At 46.7% G+C, this 14,274-nt stretch overlaps 1 protein-coding gene across 5 annotated transcripts in view; it reads left to right on the top strand.

Moving 5' to 3' along the window:
• CEP85L (centrosomal protein 85 like) overlaps positions 1-14,274 on the top strand; it is a 158,295-nt gene that overhangs the window by 29,574 nt on the left and 114,447 nt on the right. For 3 of the 5 annotated variants that reach the window (XM_044290723.1, XM_044290722.1, XM_044290721.1), the window contains one exon: positions 6,458-7,120. The exons of the other annotated variants lie outside the window; for them this stretch is intronic. In XM_044290723.1, coding sequence (XP_044146658.1) covers positions 7,066-7,120 — 55 coding nt within the window. In that variant the 5' untranslated portion in view covers positions 6,458-7,065. The remainder of the gene's footprint in view (positions 1-6,457; positions 7,121-14,274) is intronic. 5 annotated transcript variants of the gene reach the window in all.

Here is a 14,274-nt window from a genome sequence, read left to right as displayed (position 1 = left end):
ACATAATAAACATATTAATAAATTGTTAACCTCCCCCGGAATGGTGCAATGGAATATTTTAAGACAGGTGTTGTTTTACTCAGCAGGAGCCACCCCACTGGGCATTATGACTGGTTTAATAGGGTTGATCCTGCTGACTGGTGATCTTTAAAAGTTACAAATACAGAAAAATACTAGCAACAATTACTATAATGTCCTCTTCTTTGATCATGTTCTGTTTCATATCAGAATTAAAGGGGGAGGGGGACATAGAACATTTATTTTCCTTTTCCCCTGTAAAACTACAACTTGAGAACAATGGGGGCCATTTATCAAACTGGTGTAAAGTAGAACTGGCCTAGTTGCCCATAGCAACTAATCAGATTCCTCCTTTCATTTTCTAAAAGAGCTCTGAAAAATGAAAGGTGGAACCTGATTGGTTGCTATGGGCAACTAGGCCAGTTCTAGATGGGCCAAATGGTTCTTATCTGCCAACACATTCTATGTTTCTACTTTACACCAGTTTGATAAATGACCCCCAATAGGTTTGGGGAAAAGGGTAAATCTTCTATATTTGGGAGTTAGCTTGCTGCAGTATAAACCTTCCTGACTATTCTGTTTGTGATGGGGACCAAGCTAATATATTGTGTCTCAATCCCTTTGTATCTGTGGTCCACTTTTAGAAAGTCACAGCATCTTGACTCCTGGCTGGGTTGAGGATCTCCAACTCAAATGAGACCCTCTTCTCTACCTCCTCGTAAACTGCTAAAAACTACTAAAGGTCCCTTCCCCTTTCTTGTCTCCACATTAAGGCCTCCTGCCCAGGAACGTGTGCGCCCCGTGGCCGTGTTGCAGCCTGCAAAATGCGGCCCGATGCATAAACACCGACCGTGGGGCAGCCACAGCGGATCGTGGACCCATTCACTTTAATGGGGCCGCGATCCGGTCATTCCGCATAAAGATCGGACATGTTCTATCTTTTTGCGGAACAGAAGTATGGGACGAAACTCCACTGAAGCACTCCGTAGTGCTTCTGTCGGGTTCTGTTCCGTGCCGCACCATTCCGCATCTTCGGATTTGCGGACCTATTGAAGTGAATGGGTCCGCATACGTGATGCAGAATGCACACGGAACCGTGCTCGTGTATTTCATTCACACATCAGTGTTTCGGTCAGTGATTTCCATCAGTGATTGTGAGCCAAAAACAGGATTGGAGCCTCCACAGACCTAATGTATAAGGGGAAGATCTGCATCTGTTCTGTGTTTACAACTGCACCTGGTTTTGGCTCAAAATCACTGATGGAAATCACTGACCAAACACTGACGTGTGAATGAGGCATAAGACTCAACAGGTGCGGGTCTTATGTATTGTGTATTAGGAGCTTTGCATAAATATACTAGTAGTTTATACTTTGACATCTCCTTATTCTGTATGTACAGGGTTTTGCATATTTTGATCATAAAGAGTAGCGCTCCGACAATCTGTCTGGTGGAAAAGTCAGGGTAAGAATCTAGATGATGGAGAATGGGAATAAATGGCACCAAGTCTCTAAAAATGAGAGCAGCTGAAGAGTGCCCTGAGGAACCGGAGAACTAATCTGACTATATCTTCAAAGTGATTGTGCCATCAAATGTAACATTCTATAGAAGTAAAGTGCATCTAGCCAACTTGCTCAGAGTTATTCCTTATATATGCTGTATGCACCTGCCACCATATTTGTTAGTGTGCATTCACACGACCGTATGTATGTTGCATTCCGCAAAATATGAATGGAGTCCGCGTTGCATCCATTTTTTGTGGACCCATTGACTTTAATGGGTCCATGATCCGCATTTGTAGCCACGAATAGGACGTCTTCTATCTTTTGCAGAACGGGCATACAGATGCACAAAGCACTTCTGTGTGCAATCCGTATGTCCATTCTGCAAAAGTTTGAACGTGTCCTATTCTTGGCCACAAAACATGGTATGCTGTGAGGAGGCCACAGTGCTCACCAGTGTTGAGGTCTCTTCCAACAGCTGATCATCGAGGGTCCCCTGAGTCAGACCCCTACTGATCTTATACTGATGATAGGTCCTCAATACTGTACTCCTTTAAACTGATGATATTTAACACCTGTTCATTTTGCAGTGATCCCTTGGCTACAGTCTTGCCGGATGGCTGGTGTGGCCTGCAGACTGCAGCCTCTGTTATACTTTGGGTCTGTAAATGTCATGGAGGGGGCTGGCTGCTACAAATAAACAGGGCGGCAAACAAGCTGCCAAAACATTGCGTAAGTGCCCCGTATGAAGGAAGGAAACAGCTGTCTATCAGTCAGGAGATAACATTTAGCGGGCATGGAGTGTACCGCGTGTAAGGCTCAGCTTACTTTACGTCATATTTGTCACAGTTTATAGCTTGGGTTACATAAATTGGCCCTTTCGAAACCAAAAACAGCTAAGACTTTCAAATGAGATCATTCTTGAGTTCTGTAATCTGGTCACACGGACGAGACGAGCAGCTGATGTAACATAAGAAAACCAAATAATATGTTATAAGGTTAGCTTCCAGAAATTCATGGTAAAAACAAAAACTGGATCAAACACAAAGCAAGAGTACTCTGCAAACACAATATGTCGACTAATGCCATAGTCACAATATGAATAAATAAGAGCTTCTTAGAAAATATATTTTGATCCAATTCATTTGTGCCCATCTACCACGGCAAGGTGACCTCTTTTGGACAGGAACCTATGCTAAATTTATCCTATAACTTGTAATCAAGCCTGCAATTACTGATTGCAGATGCCGTGTGTTTTGTGATACTGTGGTGGCAAGCTCACTGAATTTTGATGGAGTTTCAAACTACGGGTACGTTCACAACAGCGGTAGAAATCTGGCAGACTGTTTTCTAAAAGAGCTCTGAAAAATGAAAGGTGGAACCTGATTGGTTGCTATGGGCAACTAGGCCAGTTCTAGATGGGCCAAATGGTTCTTATCTGCCAACACATTCTATGTTTCTACTTTACACCAGTTTGATAAATGACCCCCAATTGCCTGTGTTCAGGTTTTACTATTGAGCTAGAAGTTTTCTCGCTTCTTGGCCCCTCCTCAAGGTCTTCAGCGTGCAGTACCTAGGTACAGTTACTTCAGACCTCAGAAACCCCTTTAATCCTATCATACAATGGGGGCATATCCTAGCGATATTCCCCCATTGTCTGTGATGTGAATACTCTTTTAACCCTGAAGAACAAAAACTGTTGAACATTTTTTATATAACCAACTGAAATAAAAAAGATTTTTAGTCAAAAAAGCAATAATAATAAAAATGCCCCTGAAGGTGTTGCCTTTAAAGGGGTTGTCCGGGCTTTTTAATATTGCTGACCTATCCTCAGTATACGTCATCAATATCAAATCAGCGGGGGTCCGACACCCCCGACGATCAGCTGTATGAGGAGACAGTGTGCGCAGTGTGTACGTGCCGTCTCCCTTCTCTCTTCCTGTCCGCTGTTGCGGTCCCATATACATACAGTGGGGAGCAGAGAAGGGAGATGGCACGTGCACAATGCGCACGCCGTCTCCTCATACAGCTGATCGTCGGGGGTGCCGGGCATCGGACCCCTGCCAATCTGATACTGATGACCTATCCTGAGGATAGGTCAGCAATATTATAAGCCTGGACAACCCCTTTAACTATGGAATTCAGCTCTCAATGAACTGGCTTCCTAGTGAGCTTGTGTTCATACACTGCTTCCAATCTGAACAAGCAGAGCTGCAGTGTAAAGGATGGAGAGAAGCCATCATTCTGTGATGAGGGAACATGGGAATTTCATATTTCCTCCCTTAGGACACCACAACAGTAATTCATTATTGCTGTACATATAGGGTTCAAGTAGCATCAATGGGAGGAGCAACTTTAAATTCAGAAGTATCAAATATACCACAATTTACTTGTGCCTATGAGTAGCTGGCACTGAGTGCAGTCACGTCAGCAGTATGTAACAGTAATATGCTGACTACCAAGGATGAGACATCACAACTTCTCGTTACATAGTGTAAGGTGACCGGCAATCCTGAAAGCCTCAGCATTTCATTAAAATGTAAAAATCAGTAAAATATGCGTACAAATCAACCAATACGGGTTAATATTCATGCTGAAAGGAGGCCACCACTTCGGAGGGTGTTCTGCAATGTCTGACAGATCGTACTCAGGCTAAAGCCTTTCTTTACAAGTGGAAGAATAGCGATATGTTATGTAGTACTGTGAGGGTCTCTTCTGTGCTACTGCCTTGGGCCACCTACACACGGTACTGAATAGATGCGTTTTTTTTTCCATGTGGATTTCCATGCAGGATTACAGTATCAGCAAATCACACTTTGCAGATTTTTCCTTGCGGAAATTGACCTGCATTAAGGATTTCAAAATCTGCAGCGTGTCAATTATGTTTACGGAAGGGTGAGATCCGTGGCAAAACCGCATCAAATCTGTTAGACATTACGGATATGCTGGATAAACGCACATAAACCTGCACGGTTCTTATGCGCGTTCACCCGTGTGCAGGTGGCATTAGGCATCTGGTACCATCTGAAGACAAGATCTCAACCCACCTCCTAACACCATGGGGGATATTGTTTTTAGGAGGTTTTCCAGTTTCTAGATAATGATGACCTATCCGCCTACGTGTTAGTAAGGAACTTCTCTGCAACATCTGTGTTGCATTGTAAGCCCCTCTTGCACTCATGTGGACATTGCTGCAGAGAAGGGGTCATGGTGATCCAGTGAGTGTCGCTGCACCTTTGTTCTTCTCATCGTTCATGTCCCAGACATCCTGGGAAATGTCTTCTTCCTGGATGCTCACAGCCTGCCTCCGCTAGGCAAAGAAAAATACCTGCTCCCTGCCGCTGCACTCCTGTATGCTAGCTTCCACCTGTGCATCTTCTGGTCAAAGGCATGGTGACCTGCTCTGCTGCAGCCAACTACTGGCTTAAGCGGTGGTGTGTCCATGAGAGATATGTCACCGCTGAAGCCAGTCATTGGCTGTTGTGGAGCAGGTGACCATGTCCATGCTGTGGAGGAAGTAAACAAGCTGTGGACCGGTGTGGTGGGCAGCTGTTAAAGTGGACACGTCCCCTCTCCTGACATGTCTGTTTTAATAGCTCCGTGCATTCCCCATGTAATAACAATTCTGGGGCATCTGTTCTGATGTCTGTATGTTGTGCCATTCCTTTATTATTTCTACTAGAAGTTATGAATGAATTGCTAGCAGTCTGCAGTAAGGGTACAGAGGGGAGGTAACCAGTTGGGGGCGTGTACCTGCACAGTCTGAATATGGCAGCACTGATTGGATAGAGTCAGACTGTGCAGGTACACGCCCCCAACTGGTTACCTCTCCTCTGTACCTTTTACTAAAGGCTAATAGCAATTCATTCATAACTTCTAGTAGAAATAATAAAGGAATGGCACAACATAGTCACAAGAATAGATGCTCCAGAATTATTGTTACATGGGGAATGCATAGAGCTATTAAAACAGGCATATCAGGAGGGGTAACAGGTCCTCTTTAAAGGGGTTCTGCACTTTGTTTTAACTGATGATCTATCCTCTGTATAGATCATCAGCTTCTGATTGGCGGGGGTCCGACACCCGGGACCCCCGCTGATCAGCTGTTTGAGAAGGCAGTGGCACTCCAGCAGCGCCGCAGCCTTCTCACTGTTTACCGCTGGCCGAGTGACGTCACGACTAGTATCAACTAGCGTGGGCGGGGCTAAGCTCCATTCAAGTGAACAGAGCTCAGCCCCGCCTACGCTAGTTGATACTAGTCATGACATCACTGGGCCAGCGGTTTTTCCGTATAGCATATATACAGTATACAGTAATTACATAGAAAAAATTGGGCTGGGCATAACATTTTCAATAGATGGTTCTGCAAAAACGGAACGGATACGGAAGACATACAGATGCATTTCCGTATGTGTTCCATTTTTTTTGCAGACCCATTGACTTGAATGGAGCCACGGAACGTGATTTGCGGGCAATGATAGGACATGTTCTATCTTTCAACGGAAGGGAAATACGGAAACGTAGTGCATACGAAGTACATTCCGTTTTTTTTTGCGGAACCATTGAAATGAATGGTTCGGTATACGGAATTAAAAGAACGGCCCGTAAACGGAAAAAAAAATGGCCGCGTGAAAGAGGCCTAAGGGTTTGTCCACAGAGTTTTTTGCCCATGGAATGGGAGCCCGCACTGCCATTCAGGTGGCTACGGTTTAACTTCCACGATATTCCTTGGTGCCCTGTCCACACATACACCACTGGAAACTGCGGCAGGTGCCCGCTTGCGGTTTCACAAGGGATATATGGTGCAGAATATGAGGCAAAGGTAAAAGCCGCCATGTGAACTAGCCCCAAATGTCTACAGGCAATTTAAATTCTGCCCAAAATGTCTGCAAAAAATGTGCTGAATTGAAATGTGCTGTTTTCGGTTTCTTTCACAGTTGGTACCCAATGCCCCTACTGCCTGTTTACCCTCCACACAGGACCTCCTGTCGCCTGAGGTGGCTCCCATGTAAGGAATGAACAAGGACGTCTATTGACGCCTTAGTTGTAAAGCACCAGAGACATGGCTGATAGCAGGAAACAATAGAGGACACTGGTCTAGCTGTCCAGTCAGATGGGATTTCACAAGTGACCACGTTCGCCGTGACGTCAATCTGTGCCTGAAGACACGAGGCTGCCCCCTGGCGGCCAGTGGGGGCACTGCAGGTGTCCGCCAGGCGAGTGCGGGAGCTCTGCTTTCAGTCCTCGCTCCTCCTCCTCGTCTTCCTCAGATCTCCCACCCTCGTCTCACGTAATCCAGGCACGACTCAAGCCCAGCACCCCGGCCCTGATATCTCCGAGACCCCCGCGGCTTCCACACAAAGCCCTGACGTGACGAGAGGATATGTCGGCTGCCGGATCGCGATGTGGGGGAGCATAAGGCTGCGCATGGAGAAGTGATCTGCCCGCTGTCCGTTACACAGGCCGCCCCGGTCTGGGATCCGTACTGTGCCAGGATCGCTGCCGATCTCTGCCCCTGTGATCCGCTGGGACGCCCCCCGCAGGTATGTGGGGGAGGATGGTCTCGGATTACGGCTCTGGGTTCAACAGTCTCACCACAGGTAAGTGCCGCCTGGTAATGAACTTAGTGTCCGTCCCCATGTGCCCTGACACCCCTGGACTGCCAGCACCGTTATGTGACGCCCCGTGCCCAGGCAGGCTGGCATGGAGGTCCTCACAACTATTTCCTATTGTCTGCACATCACTTAGGGGTCCTGATTTCGCTATGTCACAGGAGTACTGAGGTGACCACAAACTGTACATACCTGGAGCCATGGCATGTAAAGGAGGATGGTGATGTCGGGGGTCCACTTTATCCACAGAATGGCTCAAGGACTGTATAAGGGTACTTTCACACGAGCGTTATTCTTTTCCGGCATAGAGTTCCGTCCTAGGGGCTCAATACCGGAAAATAACTGATCAGTTTTATCCCCATACATTCTGAATGGAGAGCAATCCGTTCAGGATGTCTTCAGTTCAGTCTTTGTGACTGTTCAGGACGGAGATGATACCGCAGCATGCTATGGTTTTATCTCTGTCCAAAATTCTGGAACACTTGCCGGATCCGGCATTTTTTTCCTATAGGAATGTATTAGTGCCGGATCAAAATACTGAAATGCCGGATCCGTCCTGCGCAGACCGAAAAAAATGTGAAAAAAAATAAATGCTGGATCAGTTTTTCCGGATGACACCAGAAAGACGGATCCGGCATTTCAATGCATTTTGTAAGACGGATCAGGATCCTGATCCGTCTGACAAATGCCATCAGTTGCCATACGTTTTGACGGATCCGGCAGGCAGTTTCGGCGACGGAACTGCCTGCCGGATTACTCTGCCGCAAGTGTGAAAGTAGCCTAAAGCCGCCTCCCTCCTTCTGGAGCCCCCCAGTGAATGTAAGGTAGAAAGTTGCAGACATTTTGAATATACGGTGATTAAGCATTACGGGTGACCATAAGTGTAGTGATGATTATTGATCTGATGGAGGAACATCACTACGTCTACTAATAGGACCGGCTCTGAGTGATGGAAGCCTCTGATCAGGGCAGGTTTAGGACCTGCTAGGATTCCAGATGATGCATACAATGTAGTATGTACTATGGGGGAGAGTTATCCAACTGGTGTACAGTAGAACTGGCTTAGTTACCCATAGCAACCAATCAGAATCCACCTTTCATTTTCCAAAAGATCTGTCAAAAATGAAAGGTGGAATCTGATTGGTTGCTAGGGGCAACTCAGACAGTTCTGCTTTACACCAGTTTGATAAATTTGCCGCTATGTGCCCATACACTGCCTGGATTTGGGCAGATCTCCTATCCGTATCTCTTCACTGTTGTAAAGCTACAGGCCGCTAGGACGGGTAGAGTTAATGTCTGCCAATGGCCCATTGTTACAGTCTGGTGATTGGATGCCGGCTGGCATGTTGTGGGTCGTGGCGCCTCTTCTGATGTGTAATTTCCCTTGTTTGGATTTCCTCACTCATACACAAAAACGGACACTAAACCTCGTTGCGATCCGGTTTGGGAATACGCTCCTAGAACCCCGACTGTATGAAAACGCATCTCTGTAGGGGAAGAACGTATAGACCAGGACACATAGGGTGTGAGCATTTTGGTCTGCAGATTTTGTATGTTAACAACCTAGTGCCAATCCGATATTGTTATGTCCCTCATGACATAGAGCATTGGGATAAATGTGGTAGAACTGTGCCAGTAAGGGGACGACCTCACGGCGCAGTTAGCTGCGGTTTAGTCGGTCTGCATTGTTAATGGCCATGCGATATTGTGGGGGCAGACCAACTAAGGAGCAGAGGTATAATGGACCCACACCTGGTCCTGGGTCACAATGACAGATGGAAATCACTGACCAAACACTATGCGAAAGCGACCTAAGGCTACGTGGCGACATTTCATGTAATGTATTTCAGTGGTGTTGCTAAAAAGATCCACCTTGGACAGATTTTTTGTGATTGTCGCATTGTGACACCATTTCAAGGGAACCTGTTAGCAGCCAAAGCCATCCCAAAACGCCAGCAGTACCTTCAAGTAGCCAGCGCTGTGACTTGACAGCCGGCTGTCAGTCACAGGAGAAGGGGGCACGGTTACCTTGACTTGAAGCAAAGAGGCCGCTGCCCCCTTGACTTCAAGCCTGACTGGAAAATAGCATGGACGGAGGATAAAAGATCGTTTTTCATACTTCTTACACATCATCCGAATGCAGTAAGAAAATCATAATTCGAAACTCACTGCCAGCTACTTGAAGGTAGTGCTGGCGGTTTGGGATGGGTTTTGCCGCTGACAGGTTCCCTTTAAATACATTTCATGAACTGTCGGACATGTCGTCGTATAGCCCTAGTCTAAATTGTGCGGTCCTAGTTAGGTAAATGGAGCCCACTGCAGCCTATACTGCCACACTGTACTCGACCGCAGTACAAGCGCGTCACAGCCGTGCCATGTGCTCTTACCGTAAGGGCTTGTGCACACTAATAACTTTTTTTGTCCACATCCGATGTGCAGGTCAGATGCAGACCTATTTACTTCACATCGATATGTCCGTTCTACGGCCCCACAAAAAAAATAGATGTCATATTCTTGTCCCTGTGTGGGAACCTGAATTCCCGTAGTGATCTCCGCTCCTTTGACTGGACTACAATGATTTATAATGCTGTGTGTCTCTGGCCGATCATCTGTAATGATTTGTGCTGACATAATGCTGTCACTGTCAGCATCATATAAGTCATTATAGTGCAGTCGAAGGAGCGGAGATCACTACAGGAATTCACACCGCCACACAATGCGTATTTCACACGGTAGGCATGGTCAGCTGAAACTGCCCTAATATCGATGGGGTATATTCACACGAGGCAGATTTGTTGCAGAACTTTCTGTGACTGAAAATCTGTTCAGTATATCTATGGATTTCTAGGATGGTCGCAGAAAACCAGCTGCATGTGAATAGAAGCCTAAGCCAGGTCCACACTAGAGTGTTTGGTCTGGGAAATATGTTTCATCTGACCCGATCTAACATGAACAGCCTGACTGGGGGTCTGCTGTCCGTCACCTGCGCTCAGGCAGGCAATCACAGCATCATAAGTCACTATCAGGACAGAGGAGCAGTGTTTGGTCTTGGACCGGCGGCCATCACACACAGCTTGTTTCCCGTACCAGACGGGGTAGGTTCACATGTTACCACCGTATATCCTATGGCAGAAAACGCTGCAGTTTCCTGCCTGTGACTTTACGGATGTGAATGGGGCTAAACTGTCAGCAGGCTTCCGCTGCAGCTTCCTGAGAGGTCCACGCGGTAACTGCACCAAAAGTGGACTTGTATCGATTGAACTGCGGCCTCCTATTGAAAACAGTGGGGGTGCTTTCAGCGCAGATCTGGCATGGTTTTTGGTACTCAATCCATGCTGAAGCCCATGCACAAAAAGTTGTATGAACATACTTAGGTTCAGAGTTTGGCTGTGGAAGAGAGGAAGTGGGGGAGGGCGTGTGGCGGTGTGGCAGGCCGGTGCTGCCCTGTGACGCTCATGTTTCTCATTAGTTTAGTGACTCGCTCAACTCCATTTGTTGGCAATGTATGGAAACAATCAAAATGCTGAAGACAATGAACATGATGTTAGCAGCCCCTGCTCAGAACGTTGCTCATTTCTGTCCCCTTAGGCCTCTTGCACACAACCGTATCCATTTTATTGTCCGCAACCCGAGAACCGCCAATTGTGATCCTGGGGTGACGGTCGCTTGCATGTTGTGCTGCAATCCCATTCATTTCTGTGGGTGCACTGCTACACAGCGAACCTTGGCTGCGCGGCGGGTGTCGTAGCCAAGATCACTGTGTAGCCCCGGCTTTACATACGGTACAGATCTGTCACCTGTACATCGGCTGCATTTACGTCATGTGTGAAAGCGCCATAAGGGTATTGCATGCGTTTTTGCTGAGTACATTTTAATGTGGAAAATCTGTCATGTAATACAGTAGCAGCAAAGTTAAAGGGGTTGTCCCACCAAAAATATTCTACAGTTTTCAAACCAGCACCTGGATCTGAATACTTTTGGAATTGCATGTAATTAGAAATTTTGCAAAGCTACAGAGTTATTCAATAAAATGTATCTGTATAGCGCCACCTGCTGTTTTTATTTTTATTTTTATTTCATTGACCTGCTCACTAAGAAGGCCGCACATGCTCAGTGCTCGTTCTACAGCTACTTCCTGAGCTGTGATAGGGGGAGCATGGGCACACCCCCTTAGCTACCGCAGAAAGGACACGCCCCTGAGCTGTGATAGGGAGAGCATGGCCACACCCCCTGAGCTGCAGCAGAAAGGACACTCCCCTTGAGCTGCCAGCTGGATATAAATCTAGCAGAGCAATGAATGAGATCATCTCTGGATCTGACCTGCTATGTGGATTTTGAAATGCTCAGCATGTCAACTGTTACAATGCAAAGGGTGAGCTCGGGGCAAAACCAGCTCAAAATCTGCATCAAGTAACACGTGGATTTTGGTACAGATTTGCTGTGGAAATGCAGAGAAAGGCCTCATGCACACGACCGTTGTGTGTTTTGCGGTTCGCGAATCCGCAAAACATGGATGGCGTCCGTGTGCGTTTCGGAATTTGCGGAATGACACGGACAGCCTTTAATATAACTGCCTATTCTTGTCCGCAAAGCACGGGCAAGAATAGGACAGGTTATATTTTAGCCTCGTGCACACGACTGTTTTGTTTTTTGTGGTCCGCAAAACACGGAAGCCGCCCATGTGCCTTCCGCAATTTGTGGAATGGAACAGGCGGACCATTGTAGAAATGCCTATTCTTGTCCGCAAAATGGACAAGAATAGGACATGTTATATATTTTTTGCGGGGCTACTTAACGGAGCAACGGATGCGGACAGCACACGGAGTGCGGTCCCCATCTTTGGCGGCCCTATTGATGTGAATAGGTCCGCACCCGAGCCGCAAAAACTGCGGCTCGGATGCGGACAAGAGCAACGGTCGTGTGCATGAGGCCTAAACCGCACTGCCGTGTGCATGTAGCTTGTGGGCACATCTTGTTCTGTCACATATCTTCCAAATCCTTGGCAAACACTGCATGTGCTCTGGGTTGTGCTGCGGATTGACAGCCATTTAACCCCTGCTACATTGGAAGCGGTGAAAACCCACAGCATTTCTGCAACATGAGCTTGCGGCTGTTTTAGAAATGTAAAATGTCACTATACCGTTTGCTTGCCTTGTACTGTTATCCAGCGGATTCATGTGTGAATGGAGCCTAAGGCCTCCTGTACATGGCGAAGCATCATGGTCCTTTTCTGCTTGTTCCGGTATCCGTCGTACTGGCTGAAGGATGAGTAATATAGGATTATTAGTGGGATTTCAGTTCTATGGAGTTCTATGGTCCCCGTGAGAATTGCCTCATATGACTACAGCTGCTAACATACAGACAGAGGAAGTGGTGAGACGCTGGTCAGGCGACCCCATAGAACAGACTGCAGATGTCAGAGTATACCGCTTTATAGTCACTGCTCGGAGGACACTATTTTTTTTAGGCAATTTGCTAAACTCTTGTTTTGTTTTAGTACTTAATTATTATTATTATTTTTTTTTTTTAATAAGATGCAAAAAAATCCCTTGGACTATTTTCGGGTGATAAATGTAGACAAGAAGGGAAGGCCACCGCAGATATGGTCAGCATGATGCTGCAAGTACAATACAATAATACATAACACAATGCCAGCTTGAAGGGCTGCTTCAGGTTTCTGTCTGCAGGTCTGAACTAGCCCTTAGGAGTTGCGTACCATTGGACTGGTAAACCCAGCAGTCAGTACATTCACACATTTCCAGAAGGAGTAACAGAGGAACAGCACAATACATATCTCTAAACTGGATGTTGCCGCAGGGTGACCCGAAACCTGTAGTGCCCGAGGCAGAGTGATGGAACCGGAACTCAGTTTCAAGGATTGGGTATTCCCACTGCTGGTCCGGCCATGCTGGAGGGTCTGCAGACAGCCCCTTTAAGAAGCAAAAGGGTACAGCTATATGCACAGAGCAGTTTAGTTTATGCGGATGTTCTGCGTCTATTTTCATTTAGTCTTCGCTGCATTTCTGCAGTGATACTTGTGGATTTTTATAAATCTTATCTACATAGATCGTGCTGCAGATTCTCCGCAGGTAATAGTCACCGTGTGCATATACCCTAATTGTAACGTAATGTCCGCTACGGAAATTGCTACTGATTGTGGTTTTGTGGGTACTTTATCTCTTTGATTGGAGGGTACTTAGCTTAGAAATATTGAGAACCCTGGCACAGTGGCGTGCCTAAGGAGTTTTGGCACCCAGGGAGGGTCCTTTCCCCCCCTCCACAGTTTAAAAAAATTGTCACTTCATAGTATTAATGCCCCTTCATAGTATTAATGCTCTATATCCCTCCTTCATAGTAGTAATACCCATTGTACCCCCTTCACAGTAGTATTACCCTCATTGTACAACCTTCACAGTACTTATCCCATCATTGTGCCCCCTTCACAGTACTAATGCCCTTTCTGTGCCGCCTTCCTTCACTGTTGTAATGCCTTCTCTGTGACCCTTCAGAGTAGTTATGCCCTCTGTGGCCCCTTCATAGTAGTAATGCCCTATATCCCTCCTTCATAGTAGTAATGCCCATTGTGCCCCTTCATAGTTTTTTTTTTTCCGGACCATCAATTAGCTTGAGCACGCACATCATTCATCTCCCGATATCAGTGAGCCGCTACCAAGTAGTGTATTCTTTAGGCTATGATAGCTGCCCCCACCATTGTCACCTGGACCCTCCGACAGTCTAGTTCAGGGATGGCCAACCTGCGGCTCTCCTGCTGTTGCCCTGCTGGAGTCTGTAGGCAGTCTGGGCATGCTGGGAGCTTGCAGTTTTTCAACAGCTGGAGAGCCGTTTTCAACCGTTGGACATCCCTGGTAGTGTGTTTGGGGACCTCCCCACTTGTCCCCAACAGATGATGCCAGGGGGAAGAAGCATCAGGAGCTTTGAATTTTACGGACCTTGTGTTCTGCCCATTGACAACACATTCACACTGGATGGAGCTGAGCATATGTGGCTATCAGGATGCTGAAGGTATCTGAAGGGAAGCTTCACCGCACCTCAGCACCGTGTACCGTCAGTCCACTGAATTTCCCCGGATAATACATTCTGTTGTGTTCCTCCTGCCATGTGTGGACGTGCTCTAATAGTAC

Source organism: Bufo gargarizans, chromosome 4 (genome assembly GCF_014858855.1).
Source record: "Bufo gargarizans isolate SCDJY-AF-19 chromosome 4, ASM1485885v1, whole genome shotgun sequence".
Classification (NCBI taxonomy): Eukaryota; Metazoa; Chordata; class Amphibia; order Anura; family Bufonidae; genus Bufo; species Bufo gargarizans.
Note: the sequence above shows the minus strand (reverse complement) of the source record. Positions and strands in the feature narration are given on the sequence as shown.